Below are 16,874 nucleotides of genomic sequence, written 5' to 3' on the forward strand. Positions count from 1 at the left end.
TTGAAGTTCTTAAACAGAGCAGTCATTGGCCAACAGAAATGAAGGAGTGTCGCTTAATCAGTTCGAGTCAAAAGAAAGTCCTGTGCCATAATGCTAAGTATGTTTTTCTGTTAAATCACCAAAAAGACTGCTGATTTAACAAAACTCCTTTGTGAGTCTTGGATGCTAATTTTAGCCACAGAGGCTCTTTAATTAACAGCGGCGTCCTTGATAAAATAGAGAAAAGGTCAGACACTCTAGACCAAAGCCAAACCATGAGAACAATTCTACTGATACTACATGTATGTTTTGAAACACACTGCATGTATAGCACCAAAGCCTGATTTCCTGAGGGAGAGGGTGGAGAAACATAACTGAACTGTTCTATTCCAGTTCTCCTTAATGTCAGCTGCACCCTGGGGGTTACAACCATGACATTGGCATATGTGTATTAATGAGTCTAGTCTGGCTTCCTTTACCTCTTTTGAAAATAGGAGAGGAGATTTCACTCAATTTTAGAGGACATGTTTGCTAACATCTGTTTTCATTTCTTGGGACGAATCTAAGAGATCAAACGGCTTATCCTCTCTGGGAGTTAAAGCAAAGAAGTATTTAGTGTAACATAAAGATGAAGTGAATTTTGAAATACTTTTCCTATTCCACCTTAATATGTAGAGGTTACAAGTTTTTCACTTTAATGTTGATTTAACTGAAAAATGTAAATGCAGTGGCAGCGTGGTGCCATCAAAACATTCTAAACAGCGCAACACTGCATTGGCTCAACCAATGGTGTGAGTCTGGGGAAGGGCTACTTAATGGAAAAATGTAGGAATGATTTTGGAAATGTTTGGAAATGGACCTTATTATTTTTGCAATTATGATTTGTAATAAAAAACAAAAACAAAAAACAAGTTTAGATTCCATGTCCATGTTAATAACTGTTTGAACCAGAAGCAAAAGCATTAGTCTAGACAAACCACACACCACAGATCCTTTAAAGGCAGACTACTACCTTGGAAGAGCCGTTGGAATACATCTGAATCATATTTTCCGCTCCCTGTTTCACTTTAAGCTCGATGTCGGCTTGTTTCTTCAGAGCAGCCAGTCTGCCACTGTTGGTGGACGTCCGAGCTTCGCTCTTGGGGGTGTCTGGGGTTAGTGGGTACTCTGACATTGAACAAACACAAATCGACATCAAAGAGTTAACAAAACACTAAAACAAAAATACAGCATGCTGGGAATGTTGAAGAAATGTGACTAAACATATGGGAGATATGGGAGAAATGTGACTAAACCCATGAATTATCCTTTAATGCAGGTAGAAAAAGCTAAACGCAGGACAGCTAGCATTAGCACACTTTCATTTTTATTAAAAGTAAACCACAAACAGCTACACTGAAAAATAAAATGTGGGAGATGATGCTAAAAGCTATGTTTTTGTTTGAAAACCTTTAGATAAAGGTCTTATAAAGCCAGGCTTTTAACTAAATGGCAAAAGGTCCAGTCCAATCAACATTATATAATTCTAGCCACTTAAACTACCTACTCACAAGCAGACATAAAAGATTTAAGGATTAGCTTAATCTCACTTTTTTCTCCAACTTCAAAATCATCTGACATGGTTGTTTTAACTTTTTTGTAAAGGACATTTGACATGCCTTGTATGTTGGCTTTGTAAACACTGTGTGGGTACTTCCACCTATGTCATGCTTGACCTTTCCAACGTGACTACATAATGCATGAAATCAAGCTAGTGCAAGATGAGCATTTGTGATTAGAAAGTAAATTATATATATATATATATATATATATATATATATATATATATATATATATATATATATATATATAAGATAATTACCAATTGTTTTGCTAGATAAGACCATTATTTCTTGGCTGGATCGTGTAAAGCACATTGAAGCTGCATTTAAACTGCAATTTGGACCTTCAGCCTGTTGGTCACCATTATAGTCCATTATATGGAGAACAATCCTGGAATGTTTTCCTCAAAAACCTTAATTTCCTTACGACTGAAGAAAAAAAAGACATGAACATCTTGAGTGAGTAAATTATCAGGAAATCTTTATTCTGGAATTGAACTAATACTTGAAATATACAGTTAATTCAGATTTTGTTTAATTACCATTAAGCTAAGAAACTCAGATTAAAATGGTTTGTGTTAAATCAACCAGTGAGATTAGAGCTTGCTAGATTAAGAAAATATTTTCTAGGTTGCATATGAAAGAGACAGTCAGTGAATGGTCTGTGATGTCTGAGGTTGAGACCAAGTAAAGAAGAAGAAAAAAAAAAATAAAACCCTTTTTTTTTCTTTCTTTCTTTTTTTAAACAATGGGGTAGTGCTTACACAGAGGGTGAAAAAAACCCCTAATGATATATGAAGAGTTGTGATAACGGAAAAAATACTATTAAAACAAATTTGCGGTACATTCAACACATATTGTAAATATTAAAAACCTTAAGAAATCAGAACTTGTGCAGCAAGGTGTAGCCAAATATTTTTTTTGGTTGAGTTTTTGATAACGAGTTGTGTAATAAAAAGAAATGAAAATGATATAATAACACTCAGTGAAGGACTTCAAGCAGGCTGGAAAAATGCAAATGTTCTCTCAGGTGACAGTGCGCCAGTTTCTCAAAGACTCTCTGTGAGAACAACTTGGCCATCATTGAAAGACTTGCACAAGATTGAGCAAACACAAAAATGAGCAGAAAACACCTCAAGAGAAAATTTGAAAGATGGGAGCATAACTGGATTGCCAGTATTAAAGTTGCTTAATCTGTACCGAAACAAGTAATACTCAAACTACTAAAATATGTATGCAATTTAGAACTTGTTAACATAAATGGCCTATGGCTATTTTTGTAATTTTGCTCTCTGAAACTTACAGACACAGACATACACAAACATTCCATGAACTTCAGGCTTGTTTTATGATTATCTTAGGTTTAGAATGATGAAATCATCCAATCATGTCCTGACAAGAAGTTATACACCTGCAAAGATAAAGTGGAAGCCCTGTTTCTGACAACTCTGTCATAACATATAGAGGAGAAAGGCAAAACATTAAAGGGATTATATGAAATTGTTAAAAAGAACATTATATTGAGTATTTAGTGTAATGAAATCGGTTTATGTAGTTTAAAGTAAAAAATAAATAAATAATAATAATAATATTTTATATATATATATATATATATATATATATATATATATATATATATATATATATATATTCCTCATACTGTACATTATTTTCTGTCCTCAATGTCCCGGCCTTCTGAAATGTGTCGATTTTTACAAAGCTCATTGTCCCAGTGCGTTGGGATTGGCTGAATGCCTTGTGTGTGTAACATAAATGTTACGCCCCTTAACATATGTGATGCTGTGTCCTGGCGCAATGAGAAAAATCCAATAAATACCATTACAAACGAGGCATTTGTTTCATCCAGTGGGTACGACATAATTACTGATTATAATCACTTAGTGTTTTTACATGTTGTGTTGCATTGCGTCACGTTAACCTAAAACCATGTCTGCATTTGTGATCAGAGAAATGACAAGCACTATTCTAACTCTGTTCAAAACTCGCATTTGAATCGTCAGTGGCAAATTCTTTAAATATGAAAACATACAGGCTGTGAGTTAGAAAAGCCAGCATTGAAGGCTACTCTCCCAGGTTCATGAAACAGTCCTCCATAAAATGCGTTGCACAAACACGACTATTTGGTTTGAACTGTTCTGGAACAGTGTTATAAATACAACTTAATCACTGATTTCTAGTTGTGTCTTCTTTTGGAAGACCAAACAAAGTATTTTCACTTTTTTTAAACTTGAAATCGCATCATATGATCCCTTTACTATAAAGGGGGTGGGGGGATACACTGGTGTTTCGTGTATTCAGAGTTGTTCACAGTGTTAAAGAAGATGGATTCTGATGCTAAACATGGCCAAAGTTAAATAATTAATTAATAAACAAAAAAAATAATTTCCAAGAGTGACTGAGAATTTCTGTGCCGAAAATCTTACTTCCGGGTTGGTACAAGTTTTGTGTTTTTTTTCAATCGTGGATCTAATGACATAGACGAGAACGAAAGTCCTTATATGAGCATTTCTCCCAGAAAAACGCGGCCATGAACACACATTGACCAGAGGAAAGCAAGACTGCGCACATCAACGCGCTTCAAAATTGTCGGAAGCGCTGCATAGGCTTTGTTTGAGAATGTCTCCAAATAAGTGCATTTTTGGATGTGAGGGAAAGTTTACCATGTTCAGCTTCCCCAAGAACTCAGCATAACATGAACAGTGGATGCAGTTTGTTTTTCCGGGACAGCAACGGAGTGTATCAAGTGTGTTCTTTTCATTTCAACGCTGGATTTGCACATCGTAGAAGTACAATTGCATCAGATTTCTGTATTTTGTTGGAATTTTTTTTTTTAAATATAAATAAAACCATTTAAATAACTGGCAGTCATTACTACATGAAGACTAATTAGATAATACTGCTTTGGTTTGACTATTAAGCAGGCCTGTTATTTAAATTTGACAGATGAAAAAATATTTAATTTGACCTTGTTAGAAATAGACTAAACAAGAATGCAATTGATTCCTCCAAGGATAGGACAACTCCCTGCATGATTCACATGTTGGGTATTCCCATGTATTCCTTCTTTGTACTTGATCGCAAAGTGATTATTTCAGATTTCTTATAACACATACATACAGAGTATCAGAATTCAGAATACTCCTATATAAATGTTTGCTTATTTTTCTATTGTCTTATGGAAATACTGGAGATGTTCACTTGTACCATTTATACATACTTTACATATTCCATTTCACTTATTCTGCACAATAAAGCAAAAACTTTCATTAATTTCCTGTTAAAATGCATGTGCATTTGTCATGAGTCATGAGTGCATGACAAAAAAAAAAGTTTGTAGTGCTTACCTTTCTGTTTGATACACTGAATTAATAAATTTAAATGTTCCTTATCTTGACACAGTTTATAAGACCATTTTCAGATTAGAAAAAAAAGCTTGTAAATGTATTTTTTGCTTGCAACAACATTCAATCTGTATTTGATATTAATACTGCATTTATAGTAATATCTTAGCACAATGCACATTTGAAGCATACATACAATTAGCAACATACAATTTGAATATTTCCTACATAAGTGAAAAAACTGAAAATGGATAGCAGTAATACATACATAAATAACATAACATTTATAAATAAACAGTACAGTGATTCAATGAAGCATTTGTGTAACGAACCAGGAAAAGTCTCACACAAGCCATGGGTTTCCCCACTACTAAGTGCTAGGAAAGACAAGCTTCCTGTCCTACTTTTCCTCTAATCCCTCTATCACACTCCCCCTCTTGAAGATGGGCAGGTTGCTTCTGCCTGACCAATAAAACACGTGTCTAAATACACCATATACAGCAAACATACCTTGAACAGAAAAAAAATTAAAAAGAAACTACAAATAAAAAGTCTTGGAAGAAATATCTGGGCTTGATCCACTCACACCAAGAACTATATATATTCTAATTTTGAAAGCAAGCACACCAAAAATATAGCAACACATAGAAATTATTTAACACTTTTAACCTGTTAAATGTCACCCCGTCCCGTATACGCGACGCCTACGTTGACTATACTATATTACAATCAAATCTAATCTAATCGGAAAGGTCTAAGACTCCCAAATATATATTTTACCAATATTCTTTGTTAAAAATTATGTAGGAAAAGTAATAGATGAATTTATGACAAGAGTGCACCCTCAGAAATCTACATTACAAAAGGAGCTTTGACCTTTGTTTAAAGGTTTTTTTTTTCTTTCTCTCCAGGTAATGACTGATAAATACATTCACAGCCAATTAAAATCCTTCATGGAAAATAACTGAAGTGCGTGCTTAGAATTAAAGTCATCATCCGTTGGTGTGAATGCTAATAAAACTAAGAAAAGGCATACAGTTGGTGAAACACTAACAAATGCCATGAGCATTCAGAGAAAATAAAAGGCATGATTTTAAACAACAGAAGTCCCCTGTAGCACTAGTTACAGAAAAAAATAATAATAAATAAAAATACAGCCTTGTAATTATGAGTCTGCATTCATTGTTCTCGAAGTCCACAAAGAGTCACACTATAAGTCATAACCCACAATGCCATGAGCATAATGCAACATTTACACACTAGGGCTGTAACAGTGCACAAACATTACGGTTCGGTACATCCCTCGGTCTTGATGTCATGGTTTGGTACAGCAGGGGGAAAAAAACTAAACATAAAATTGCTTTATATATAGGGTTGGGAATCTTTAAAAATTTTCCGGTTCTGGTTCCAGCTAACGGTTCCGGTTCTGATTCCGATTCCATTAAAATCATTAAACAATTATTAAGAAATAGTGGTAAGGAAAAATGCACAATACTAAACAACTCAATGCTCCATACGGTTTATTACTTACTGTCAACTTAATTTATATATATATATATATTACAGTGTACAGATCTTCATAAGTAGGGTTGGGTATTTTTTTTAATTTTCCGGTTCGGCTTCTGGTTCCATTTTAATGAACTATTATTATGTTTTTTTTTTTACTATTTTACCTTCGCTGAATGTATCGTTGCTGTAAGGTAGTAAGTAGTGTTGAGTAAAGCTAGTCCATCAATAAGCATGTGTTTCAAAGTTGATGTTTTTTACACTATCAATAACGTTTTGCTTTTCAAGCAGGAATAAGCTTGTTGGCCAAATAGTCCCTTGAGGGCTGAGACAATAGTTAATTTCCCTTAATGAAGTATAAACGGTTAAACTTATAAACATGTATACACACTCTCCATAAAGTCCCTATTTTACAAATAATAATGCAGTCAGGAGATGGTGTGATGCAATGAGTGGTTTCCACATTTTTAAATGTTTAAAATGCATTAAAATAAATATTTTCTATCACTTTGTTTATTACTCTTGAAATGACCTGTACATTAAATAATTTAAACCTCATACTTGCATAACAAAAGCAGTTTATTTATTTAGTGGTCCAAGTTGAGGCCAGTATGTATATTAATGACAATATGAGACAAATATAATGTAATTTAGTGACGGCAGGTGCAGCGCGCTGCCGTGAGATGTACAGTCACACAAAATGATGTGCACAGTTATCAAAGGTGCGAGTGCACATACAGTCGTGGGGAACAATGTGTTCGGCAATTAAAAATGCGACAGCGCAACGAGTCTGTGGAATGCATGTCATTGGAATCAATGTGCTCAGTAATTAAAGAGGCAGGGAGGCATGTCTGTTATTCGGTTCGTGACATCCTTTACGGGAAACGCTGAATACTCAGAACACCGGCGCAAGGATGCTCACAGCGCTTGGTGACATGTTGCACCAGAACCGTTTTTGGAACCGAAACTTAGAAATTGCTCACGGTTACAGTACTTTTCAAAGAACAAAACTGCTTCCGAATAAGAACGCTTGTAATTATCACACATATTCAGTATTTTCAACCATTTAATGCTTATTTAAAGTTTCAGACATTTAATCTAACATGGGTACTAGCAAAAACATACATTTAAAATTTGTAAAATATACGCTGATGTCTGTGGAAAAAGCAATAATACGGAGCCCCTCTTGTCCCACTTTGTCCAAAAAACAAAAAAAAAACAAAAAAAAAAAAACTATCTTGTGGTCTCAAGATAGCAACTCGTGGCCTCAAGATAAGTAACTCGTGGAGATGATGAATTTGCGTGTTGTAAATCCCACAGCTCGTATTCAGCCATGGAAACAATAAGGCAATAAATTCTAAAATAACGGCAGTCAAAAAAAAAATAAACTCACGCCAGGGCCTCAGCTAGAATATTTTAAACTCACGTGCGAAAAGGGTTAAAGCCCGCCAAAATTATACTTGTTTTATTCTACTCAATGAGACCTTTCAAATGACATATGACATAACTATCTAAGCTGTATGATGTTGTTGACAAATTAGAGTACATGTTTTTTTTTTTTTCATTTATCAGCAATAACTCGGCACTACTTTGGAGCTAAGCAAAGTGTCTACATTCATTGTAAAGCTCAGACTTTGTTTAAGCAAGGTAGTGGTTTGAAAATTATGATTAGTTATATTGGTGCACAGGGGGAATGGCATCCTGCCCGTGGTACACTTCGGTTTAGAGGGACTGCTCAGCTAGGGTAGATCGAAGAGTTGATCGAAGAGTTGAAATAATGACATTCATAAAAAAGCTGAGATTATAAGCTTTAAAATGATACCTATTTTGTGTTATTTCGTTCAGGGGTTGCTTAGGAATTTGATTTAGAATTTTTTTCGTCCGCCGGTGGGACACCTCAGGTTTAAAAGGTTTAACAAGAGCAGCATCAGCAACGACGTCTCTATGTGGTATGTACTACTGAAACTGTATATATTTGCTTCGCGGTTTTGGAAAATGACTAAGTTCCACTTTAGGTCGTCTTTTTTTTTTTTTTAAGCTGTACATGTGGAAAGTGCAGTTTGTTGACAACATCGCACGTTGTTTACTTGATGTGCTTACGCGCCGATAGCTAAGTTAACAACACAGAGATATTTGAAGCAGTTTTACTCTTTCCAACTCTTTAATAGTGTAAAAAACTCAGTATGCATGAAATAGCATTTCACCCCCCCTTTAATAATCTATATAGGCCCTGAAAAACCCCTCTCTCTCTCTCTCTATACAGTATATATATATATATATATATATATATATATATATATATATACACACACACACACACACACAGGCTATCAATAGATTACAATATTTAATCGAGATTAATCGCATGATTGTCATAAGTTAATTAGTGATTAATCGCAAATTAATTGCACATTTTTATCTGTTTTAAATGTACCTTAAATTAATATTTTTAAGAGTTTTAAAAACAAAAATATGGATGCTTTATGCAAATGTATGTTTAATATATATATTTTTGAATCCAATCAAAATAATGAAACCATCCGCGATCGATTAACTATTGTTAAATCTCCCCTCGGCCTGCATGTTCTTTGTCTGCTCGTTCTGTGTGCGGTGGATATTTCACAGGGCTCGACAGTGCAGCCGATTCAGTTGCAAATAAAAATGTGTGCGAACTGTTAAATGTATTTAAGGAACACGTGTGCGAATACAGCCTATCAATTATTAAACTTAATGGTTTAATAAAATAAAAAAAAAAAAAAAAACTTTACAGCCTGGTGCAAAAAAATTATTTTGGTCTATATAGCAAATTTTGCCCTTTATGACAACTGTGAGGGGGGTGAATTTTTTTTATAACTCATCTGTTTAAATTATTCCAAGCCTTAAAGTTGTGCATAATTAAGGGCGTGGCCACTAGAGTCAAGTCATTTTTATTTTTAAAGCACATTTAACAGCAACAGCGTTGCACCAAAGTGCTATACATTTAAAACAGCCTGCTCCACCCACTTTTGGTTTCAAAAACTCTCTTCGGAAACCTATGGGTGTGGTCACAGACACTACGTCCATGTTTTTATACAGTCTATGGTTCTACAAGCTCAATAGTGCTTCATACTGCTTCAAAGTGATTCTCAATCAATGAATAGCACACATTTATTGCAAGCGATTGCTTATGAACTATGACAATGTCTACTTAATGACCTTTATATAATATGTTTTAGATGGTTGTAAGAATGCATATTAGGTGTATTTCGGGCTTGTTTATAATTAAAAGTCACACTTTTTTTCTGGGCATTATTAGTATTTTGTTTACACAATTAATTGCATTTAATTTTCATTTAATTCATAGTAAACTGTTGTAGTTTCTGGCTGGGATGTTTCCCCACAGGAAGAAAAGACTAAGAACATTATTTGACACACATTATTCAATAAATGGATTTTACTAGTATCAGTAAAATATTTGTCCCATTCACTGAGAGAGGTACTATATGACAAAATAAAATTATCATTTCAATGCTGCAATTTTGCATAATTTACAAAGTATATAATAATGCAATTATTATATATATTAAAATAATGAATTTCTTAGGAATAAAAACCTACCTAAGCTAATAGGGAGCCCTTTTACAAGGTTAAAATTAACAACAGAGCACAGATTTTAATTTGATTACTATTTATTTTTAAATATAACAATCAATGCTCAAAAAAATAAAATAAAAAATAAATAAAATAAAATGCAAAACATATAAATTGCACATAACTCAGTTTTCAAATTAACTTCTAAATGATAAAATCTTTATATGTTGAAATATAATTATTTACATAGTGGCTCTCATAACTTTTTCATAAAAGATTTAAACATTAAATAATTAAGAAAACAATTTAATTAAATATAATATATTTATGCATTTAGCAGACGCTTTTATCCAAAGCGACTTATAGTGAATTCAGGCTATCAATTTTTACATATCAAAATATTAATTTAGTAAAATATGAGTAAATAGTCTAATAATTCATGAAAAATTCTTCTCTAGACTTAATTTCTCTAGAGAACTGATGAGCTATGTACATCTAAGGTAAATAAAATGCTGTGTGACATTTTGTTTACAAGGTGTTTTATTGTCGTCTTTCCGCAGTTGAAACACTGACTGAGCAATTACATGATGTTTGAAATGTTCATTCATTTATTTAGCATTAAAACTAGTAGTAAAGAGGAAAAAATTGTGCTGCTGTTTGAACTAAGGTGTTTACACAGCGATCTGTCGTGCCAACATCAAAGAGTGCAAAAACAGCATTTATTGTTTGAATTTCCTGGAACAAATGACGCAATCTGAAAGATGAGACTTTCATCCATTGTTGTCATATTGCATTTTCTGCATCTGCATTCATAGATGATTAACTTCAGGATCTGAGTCACATTATACTATTGTAATATTATTGACAATGAAGTTTGCAGGGAAATAAAGACAGCCACATAAATAATCTTTGTTCTGCCTTCTCAAACTACCTGATGGTTAAAAAAAGCAACAATATAAATATTCAACAGCAAGCCTCTTGTATAACCAAAAGCTCAAATGCAAAAGTTTCTATTTTGGATAATCCCTTAAACCCCCGCAAATCATTATCATTGTTCTTTGTTGTGGTGATTTTTTTTTAGCAGTACATTAGAGGGTACGGTAATATCCATGGATAACTGCTTGGTTGTAGTCCTTGGTTGTACAACCAAAGTAGAAAAAAAAAAAAGTGCTGTGGTTGTACCAAGGTACAGTAACATCATGAGAAGGTAATAACATGGTACTTGAATGCGTACCATTATGATAACAATATTTACATACCATGTTATTTACATGGTCCCTCATCATAGTTCAAAGAACGCTAGGGTATTTATTATCTCAGTCCAAAACATGGCATTGCCATTAAACCATTTTATTACTATGGCACCCTTTCAGGCTTGAGATAGATATTCTTCATTTCTTGAAGCCCATGTCAGATTAGTTTTGCCATCCATTTTCCAGGACTCGAACTCGGGACCCCCGAAGCAATTTTTTAAGCAATTTTACTCTTATAATTTATGGTTTGTCAGATTAAATTAGTTCATTTTTTAAGCCATTTCAGTGCAAATAAAGAAATTCAACATTGATAATTAAATAGCTGGAAAATGTCAAGATATAAATGTTGTTCAAGTTGTATCGCGCCGCCCTAATACTACTACACAAAAAAAATAAAAAAAATAAAGGATTTATGGTAATTTTTTCCAGTACAATTTTGTCAGTGATTAAGAACAAATGCTACAATAAATACAAAAGCTAAAGACACAGATGGAGTGAATTCAGCCATACCTGCAACCTCCTCTGGGTCCTTCACCACTATGTGTGCATTCAGTTCCTGAAGGTCCTGGTGCAGTTCTTCCACCTTCTTGTTGGACTTTTTAAGCATGTTGTCCACATAAGCCAGACTCTTCTTATCTGTGGTCACCTTCCTCAAGTTCTCAGCTCCTTCTTTGATCTTGAGCTCTTTGCGGATCTCTCGTTTTATCTGGTCCTTGATCTCATCCAGCTTTTGTTGGACCATGGTATCCGAGAGGTCCAGATTTTGGCCAAGACCAAGACGTTCTGAGACCATCTGACCCCGAGTATCACCCTGAGGAGCAGGAGAGAGAAAGAGATAGCAGAAATTTTTTTAATTATCCGAGGCATTCAGAGACATAGAATGCATGCTGGAATGTAGCATCGTTCTCAAGATGCAACGTAACAGCAAGTTCTCAGAATAAGTGGTCTGTATTGTGTGTGTAATTTCCTTCTTTGCTGCAGAATGATAGAAATTCACTTTCACATACATGCTAGTGCACCATTTGTATGATCCAGTTCAGGTTGTTATGCAACGGAATAAAGCACCAGCTAATCAGCTTGATCCTCACAAGAACAACGCAACACCTTCAGACAAGCGCAAGTGGCTGTGACAAAGAGTGTACATGAGAGATATATATATATATATATATATATATATATATATATATATATATATATATATATATATATATATATATATATATATATATAAGGGCTGTCAAAAATTGCGCGTTAATGACGTTAATTACGTCAAATTTTTAACCGCATTTCACGCATGCGCAGTGTGACAAATTCTTCAGGTCAGGAAAGTCTCGTCGATCTCTGAATTCTCAAGATAGTAAAAAACAGCGGCGAGCGAAGATAACACAGAAGAAGCTTAAGGTTTTACCCCAGTTACTCTCAAATACATTCATGCCAAGCTCGATGAACAGAGACGACTTTGGTAGTTGATATGCTGGAGCTTCTTCCTGTTATAGCGTCATGTGTTTCACACTGCGCATGTGCAGAACGCCTACATGCAATGCTGCGAAAATTACAGCTGTTTGGAAAAGCATATGCATTTTTACTTGGTTTTACTAGCACTTGAAGCCTTCAGAACGTGAAAATATCGATCCTAAAGTATTGTGGCAGAGCAAATGAACACCTCCCAAAAACAAGAGTGCCCAGAGTGCAGAGGGCGCATGTTTGTGTTTCTAAATTCATTCTTTCGAGTTTCTCTATGCATAATTTCATAGATATGTGGCTATATTTAACCACTGGTTCACCTAAAACTCTTACACTATCTGTAGTTAAATGGCATGGTTTGATATAGTGCTCAGGTAAATTTGATTAAGTAAATGTTAAACTTTTGAAATTCAGAAAAAAAGAACCACATATTGATGAATCAATACATGAAAATTATGTATCTGTGTCCTGTTATTTATCTTTTGGTATGCATTTCAGAAAAAAAATGGTTAGGATTCAGGTGTAATTGCAAATAGTGATTAATCCTGATTAATCCACTGAAAATTCTGATTAATTTGATTAAAAAATTTAATTATTTGCCAGCCCTAATATATATATATATATATATATATATATATATATATATATATATATATATATATATATATATATATATATATAAAATATGGTTTCAGTTTAATAAAAAATATACTCTGTAATTCAGGAATTGTTTTTATTTGAAAGCACTTTTGTACAAGGTTTTATAAATATTTCATTCTTAATGACTCTAAAAATACCATGTGGCATAACCATCAAGCCAAAAATAACTTTCTTTTCACCTTAAATACATGCAAGCATACAGTTGCATAGGCAGAAGGTGAACCAACTCCAGGGTAAGGCTGAAAGCAGACAAATCTATTAACTACAAACATAGACAGAGCATGTGTAAGGCTTAGCCTTCTGCTGACCACGGGGTCTTGGGACCAAAATGCCACTGAATTGGACATAAATGCCCCTACACATAAAACAGAATAAAACTATTACGTATGTTGCTAACAAAGTGTAAATGAATAGAAAGTGTTAACGGCAGCATTAAAATAAAATTAGCTTATGTTGTATCTAGTGTTGCAAGGTGCACCGATACTTCAAAAGTATCGTGATTCTCGGAAATGAAAAACGTCACGATACCTAAATTTATTAGTATCGATAATTCAAAGAATGACTGCGTTCCAGATTTGTAAGAGACATATTTCATGTTGGTGTGTGCAACGCACGCTTCCAATGCCTCCCTATGGACGTCTGTGTTCTTTCTCCTCACGCAACCAGCAAAAAAGCATTACGGCGAGCGAGATGCCAGCATTAGTGGCTTTACTAAACTGATTTGGCTTTACTAAAATGTGTGCATAATCACATTAAATAGTTTAAATAAGTTGTTCAGATGAACAAAGCACAAGGTTTTCTTGCATAATTAACATTTTAATTGTTTGGTCATCATATATAATATTCACATTAATCAGGGATTAAACGTGGAGTTATGTTCTGTATGCTAAATATGAAAACAAGCATATCTGCACAGCACCTATAAGTGCGCTTTGTATCTGCAGATTGCTGATCGAGATTTACATGCTTGGCTCACTGACCCTGTATACTCATTAATTGTGTTCATAAACGAGATGTATCAGTTCATTCAACTCATTCACGCATGAGAAGAGCTCTCGATCTCGTTCAGTGAAGGGCAGAATCGTTCACTACATTCAACAAATCACATGCCCCGTCACATCTTGAGTAACTCTTTGACAGGATGAAAAAGTTCACAGAGCTGTTCACGAGCTGTGCATGCGCTGCTTATAGCACCGAGCACGCGCTTATCGGCTGAGTCCGCTCGCGCGCTGCTGTGGAGGGAGGAGCTTCAGTGAACAAGAAATATGGATCTAGTAGCAACGTATCTTCCGTGATGTCGATGATGCGCGGGTCGGGGTGGGTAAAGAAATGTTACCTTATTTGCGGGCTGGGGCGGGCCAAATTATTTCATAAACGCGGGACCCGCGGGTTGAAAAAAACCCCGACCCGCGTATCACTAGGCTGTATGTGTATGTGCATATATTGCATGACTGAAAGAAAAGGATGACGCTCAATAAAGATGTCGCTAATTGAAGCTTACTGGCTGAGTTTTCTCTTCTGAAAGAAAAGGTTGCACAACTGACCGAAATTCAGAATAAGTTACAATATCTGAGATATTGCTGCTAAATTTTATTTACTTTTTTTTTACTTGAATGCCATTTCTTAAATTGATATTATCTTTTGACATTTAATCTTCTGAGTTCAGAAACATTGTTTAATATAATCGCTGTTCATATTTTTTATTCAAAGTTCAGAATCAAGATTAATTTATTACTCTTATGTTTCTTATGATAACTGAGATAATGCTGCTCTGTACCTTGAATGTCATTGCTCTATTTTACTTTTTATATTTTGATATTTCATATTTTGTTAATTTTGTTTATCTGCTGTTCATATGTTCATTTATTAGTGTGTTATATGATTAGAATGTTGTCCCGGTTTTAAAATAAAGCACATCAATGATATTTGAGAATGTATTTTCCCTTTACAGGAAAAGTATCGAAATCGCAATTCTTGACTAGGTATCGGTATCAAAACAATAATTTTGGTATTGTGACAACACTAGTTGTATCGTATTTCATTTTAAGCATTTTACAGTGTTGCGGATTACAACCATCATACACGATTCTGTTGAGCTTAGGGATGCAATGGCAAATCAGAGACGTTCAAGCTTTGTTGAATGTGCGCACGTTCGATGACTGAATTCCACAAATGCTTTCATCCTAAAGAACAAGGCGCAGATGTACAGACAATGCAAGTAAGGGATTCATTTTGTAGTGTGCATTCACGATGCTGCTGACGTGTTTTCTGGTGCAGCCAATAACAAAGATAACACGTCAGCAGCGTCGTACGTCAGCAGCATCACTGCAGTGTTGTGACGCACTGACAACAGACCCGGAACAGAAGACAATGCTGAATAAAGTCATAATTTAGTTTTTTTTTTGGATACAAATACAAAATGTTTTTTCGATGCTTCAACAAATTCTAACTGACCCTCAGATGTCACATGGACTACTTTGATTATGTTTTTATTACCTTTCTGGACATGGACAGTATACCGTACACATTTTCAGTGGAGGGACAGAAAGCTCTCGGACTAAATCTAAAATATCTTCATGAATCATGTTAAATTTTCAACCATGCTTTTCAGGGAAAACTGCACTCTCTTTGTCATGTCGTGTATGTAATAAATATAAAAACTACATTTCACCACATTGTTTCTTTTGTGTGCAGTTATCTTTATTTGTTTTGATTTATCCACGAGATTCCCTTAAACACAGGCTGCACCAGCCTCACCTGGCGCAAACTTGTTATACTGTCAATACATTATCAATTGCCGTTTATACCAAATGTAATAAAATCATCACTAAAATTTCTGTGCTCCAATAATTACATGTTTTAATCAGACTTGTTGTCTGGTGGAGCAAGTAAAATTCTCTTCTCAGAGAATTAATCCAGACAAGCATTAATGTTGAGCTCTGTTATTGTATATAAATTTCATCCCATCAAAATGGGAGTCAACATGTTACTGCTGAAATCTACTCGCATTTGGCGAGTTGGTGGGTGTTAATGTCAAGCCCTATATATAACTCTATATTAGAAAACATCAAAATTTCAGTCATAAAAAAATAATATTTAAGGATACTATAACCTTATTAAGTGCGATATCTAACACAGCATGTTTGCACACAGATAATCAAAATCATTCTCTCGCACACCCCTGGTGGTAACCATGGCACCCCCCAGTTTGGGAACCACTGTAATAAATAGCAAGTGACTTGATTTGTTGAAATTAAATTATCAAAAATGAGCATCATGTAATTAACCCCCCAAAAATACTGAGTGGTCAAACAATGTCAATCAATGCCAGTACATTAAATCTCAATGTTCACATAAAAAGGCTGTGTGTTAAAATCCTGTCATCATTTACTTAACCTTATTTTGTTCCACACCTGTATGAATTTATTTCTTCTGCTGAACACGAAAGAATATATTTTGAAGAATGTTGGGAAGCAAAC

General features: G+C 34.4%; 1 protein-coding gene across 2 annotated transcripts in view; it reads right to left on the reverse strand.

Moving 5' to 3' along the window:
• The window catches only part of LOC128015534 (serine/threonine-protein kinase N2-like), a 45,895-nt gene that overhangs the window by 20,086 nt on the left and 8,935 nt on the right, over positions 1-16,874 (reverse strand). For both annotated transcript variants that reach the window (XM_052599417.1, XM_052599416.1), the window contains exons 2-3: positions 11,782-12,082; positions 992-1,146 (exon numbers count right to left, since the gene is read on the reverse strand). In XM_052599417.1, the coding sequence (XP_052455377.1) occupies positions 992-1,146; positions 11,782-12,082 (456 nt within the window). The remainder of the gene's footprint in view (positions 1-991; positions 1,147-11,781; positions 12,083-16,874) is intronic.

The sequence above is a fragment of the Carassius gibelio genome, chromosome A6 (assembly GCF_023724105.1).
Source record: "Carassius gibelio isolate Cgi1373 ecotype wild population from Czech Republic chromosome A6, carGib1.2-hapl.c, whole genome shotgun sequence".
In the NCBI taxonomy this organism is placed as follows: domain Eukaryota; kingdom Metazoa; phylum Chordata; class Actinopteri; order Cypriniformes; family Cyprinidae; genus Carassius; species Carassius gibelio.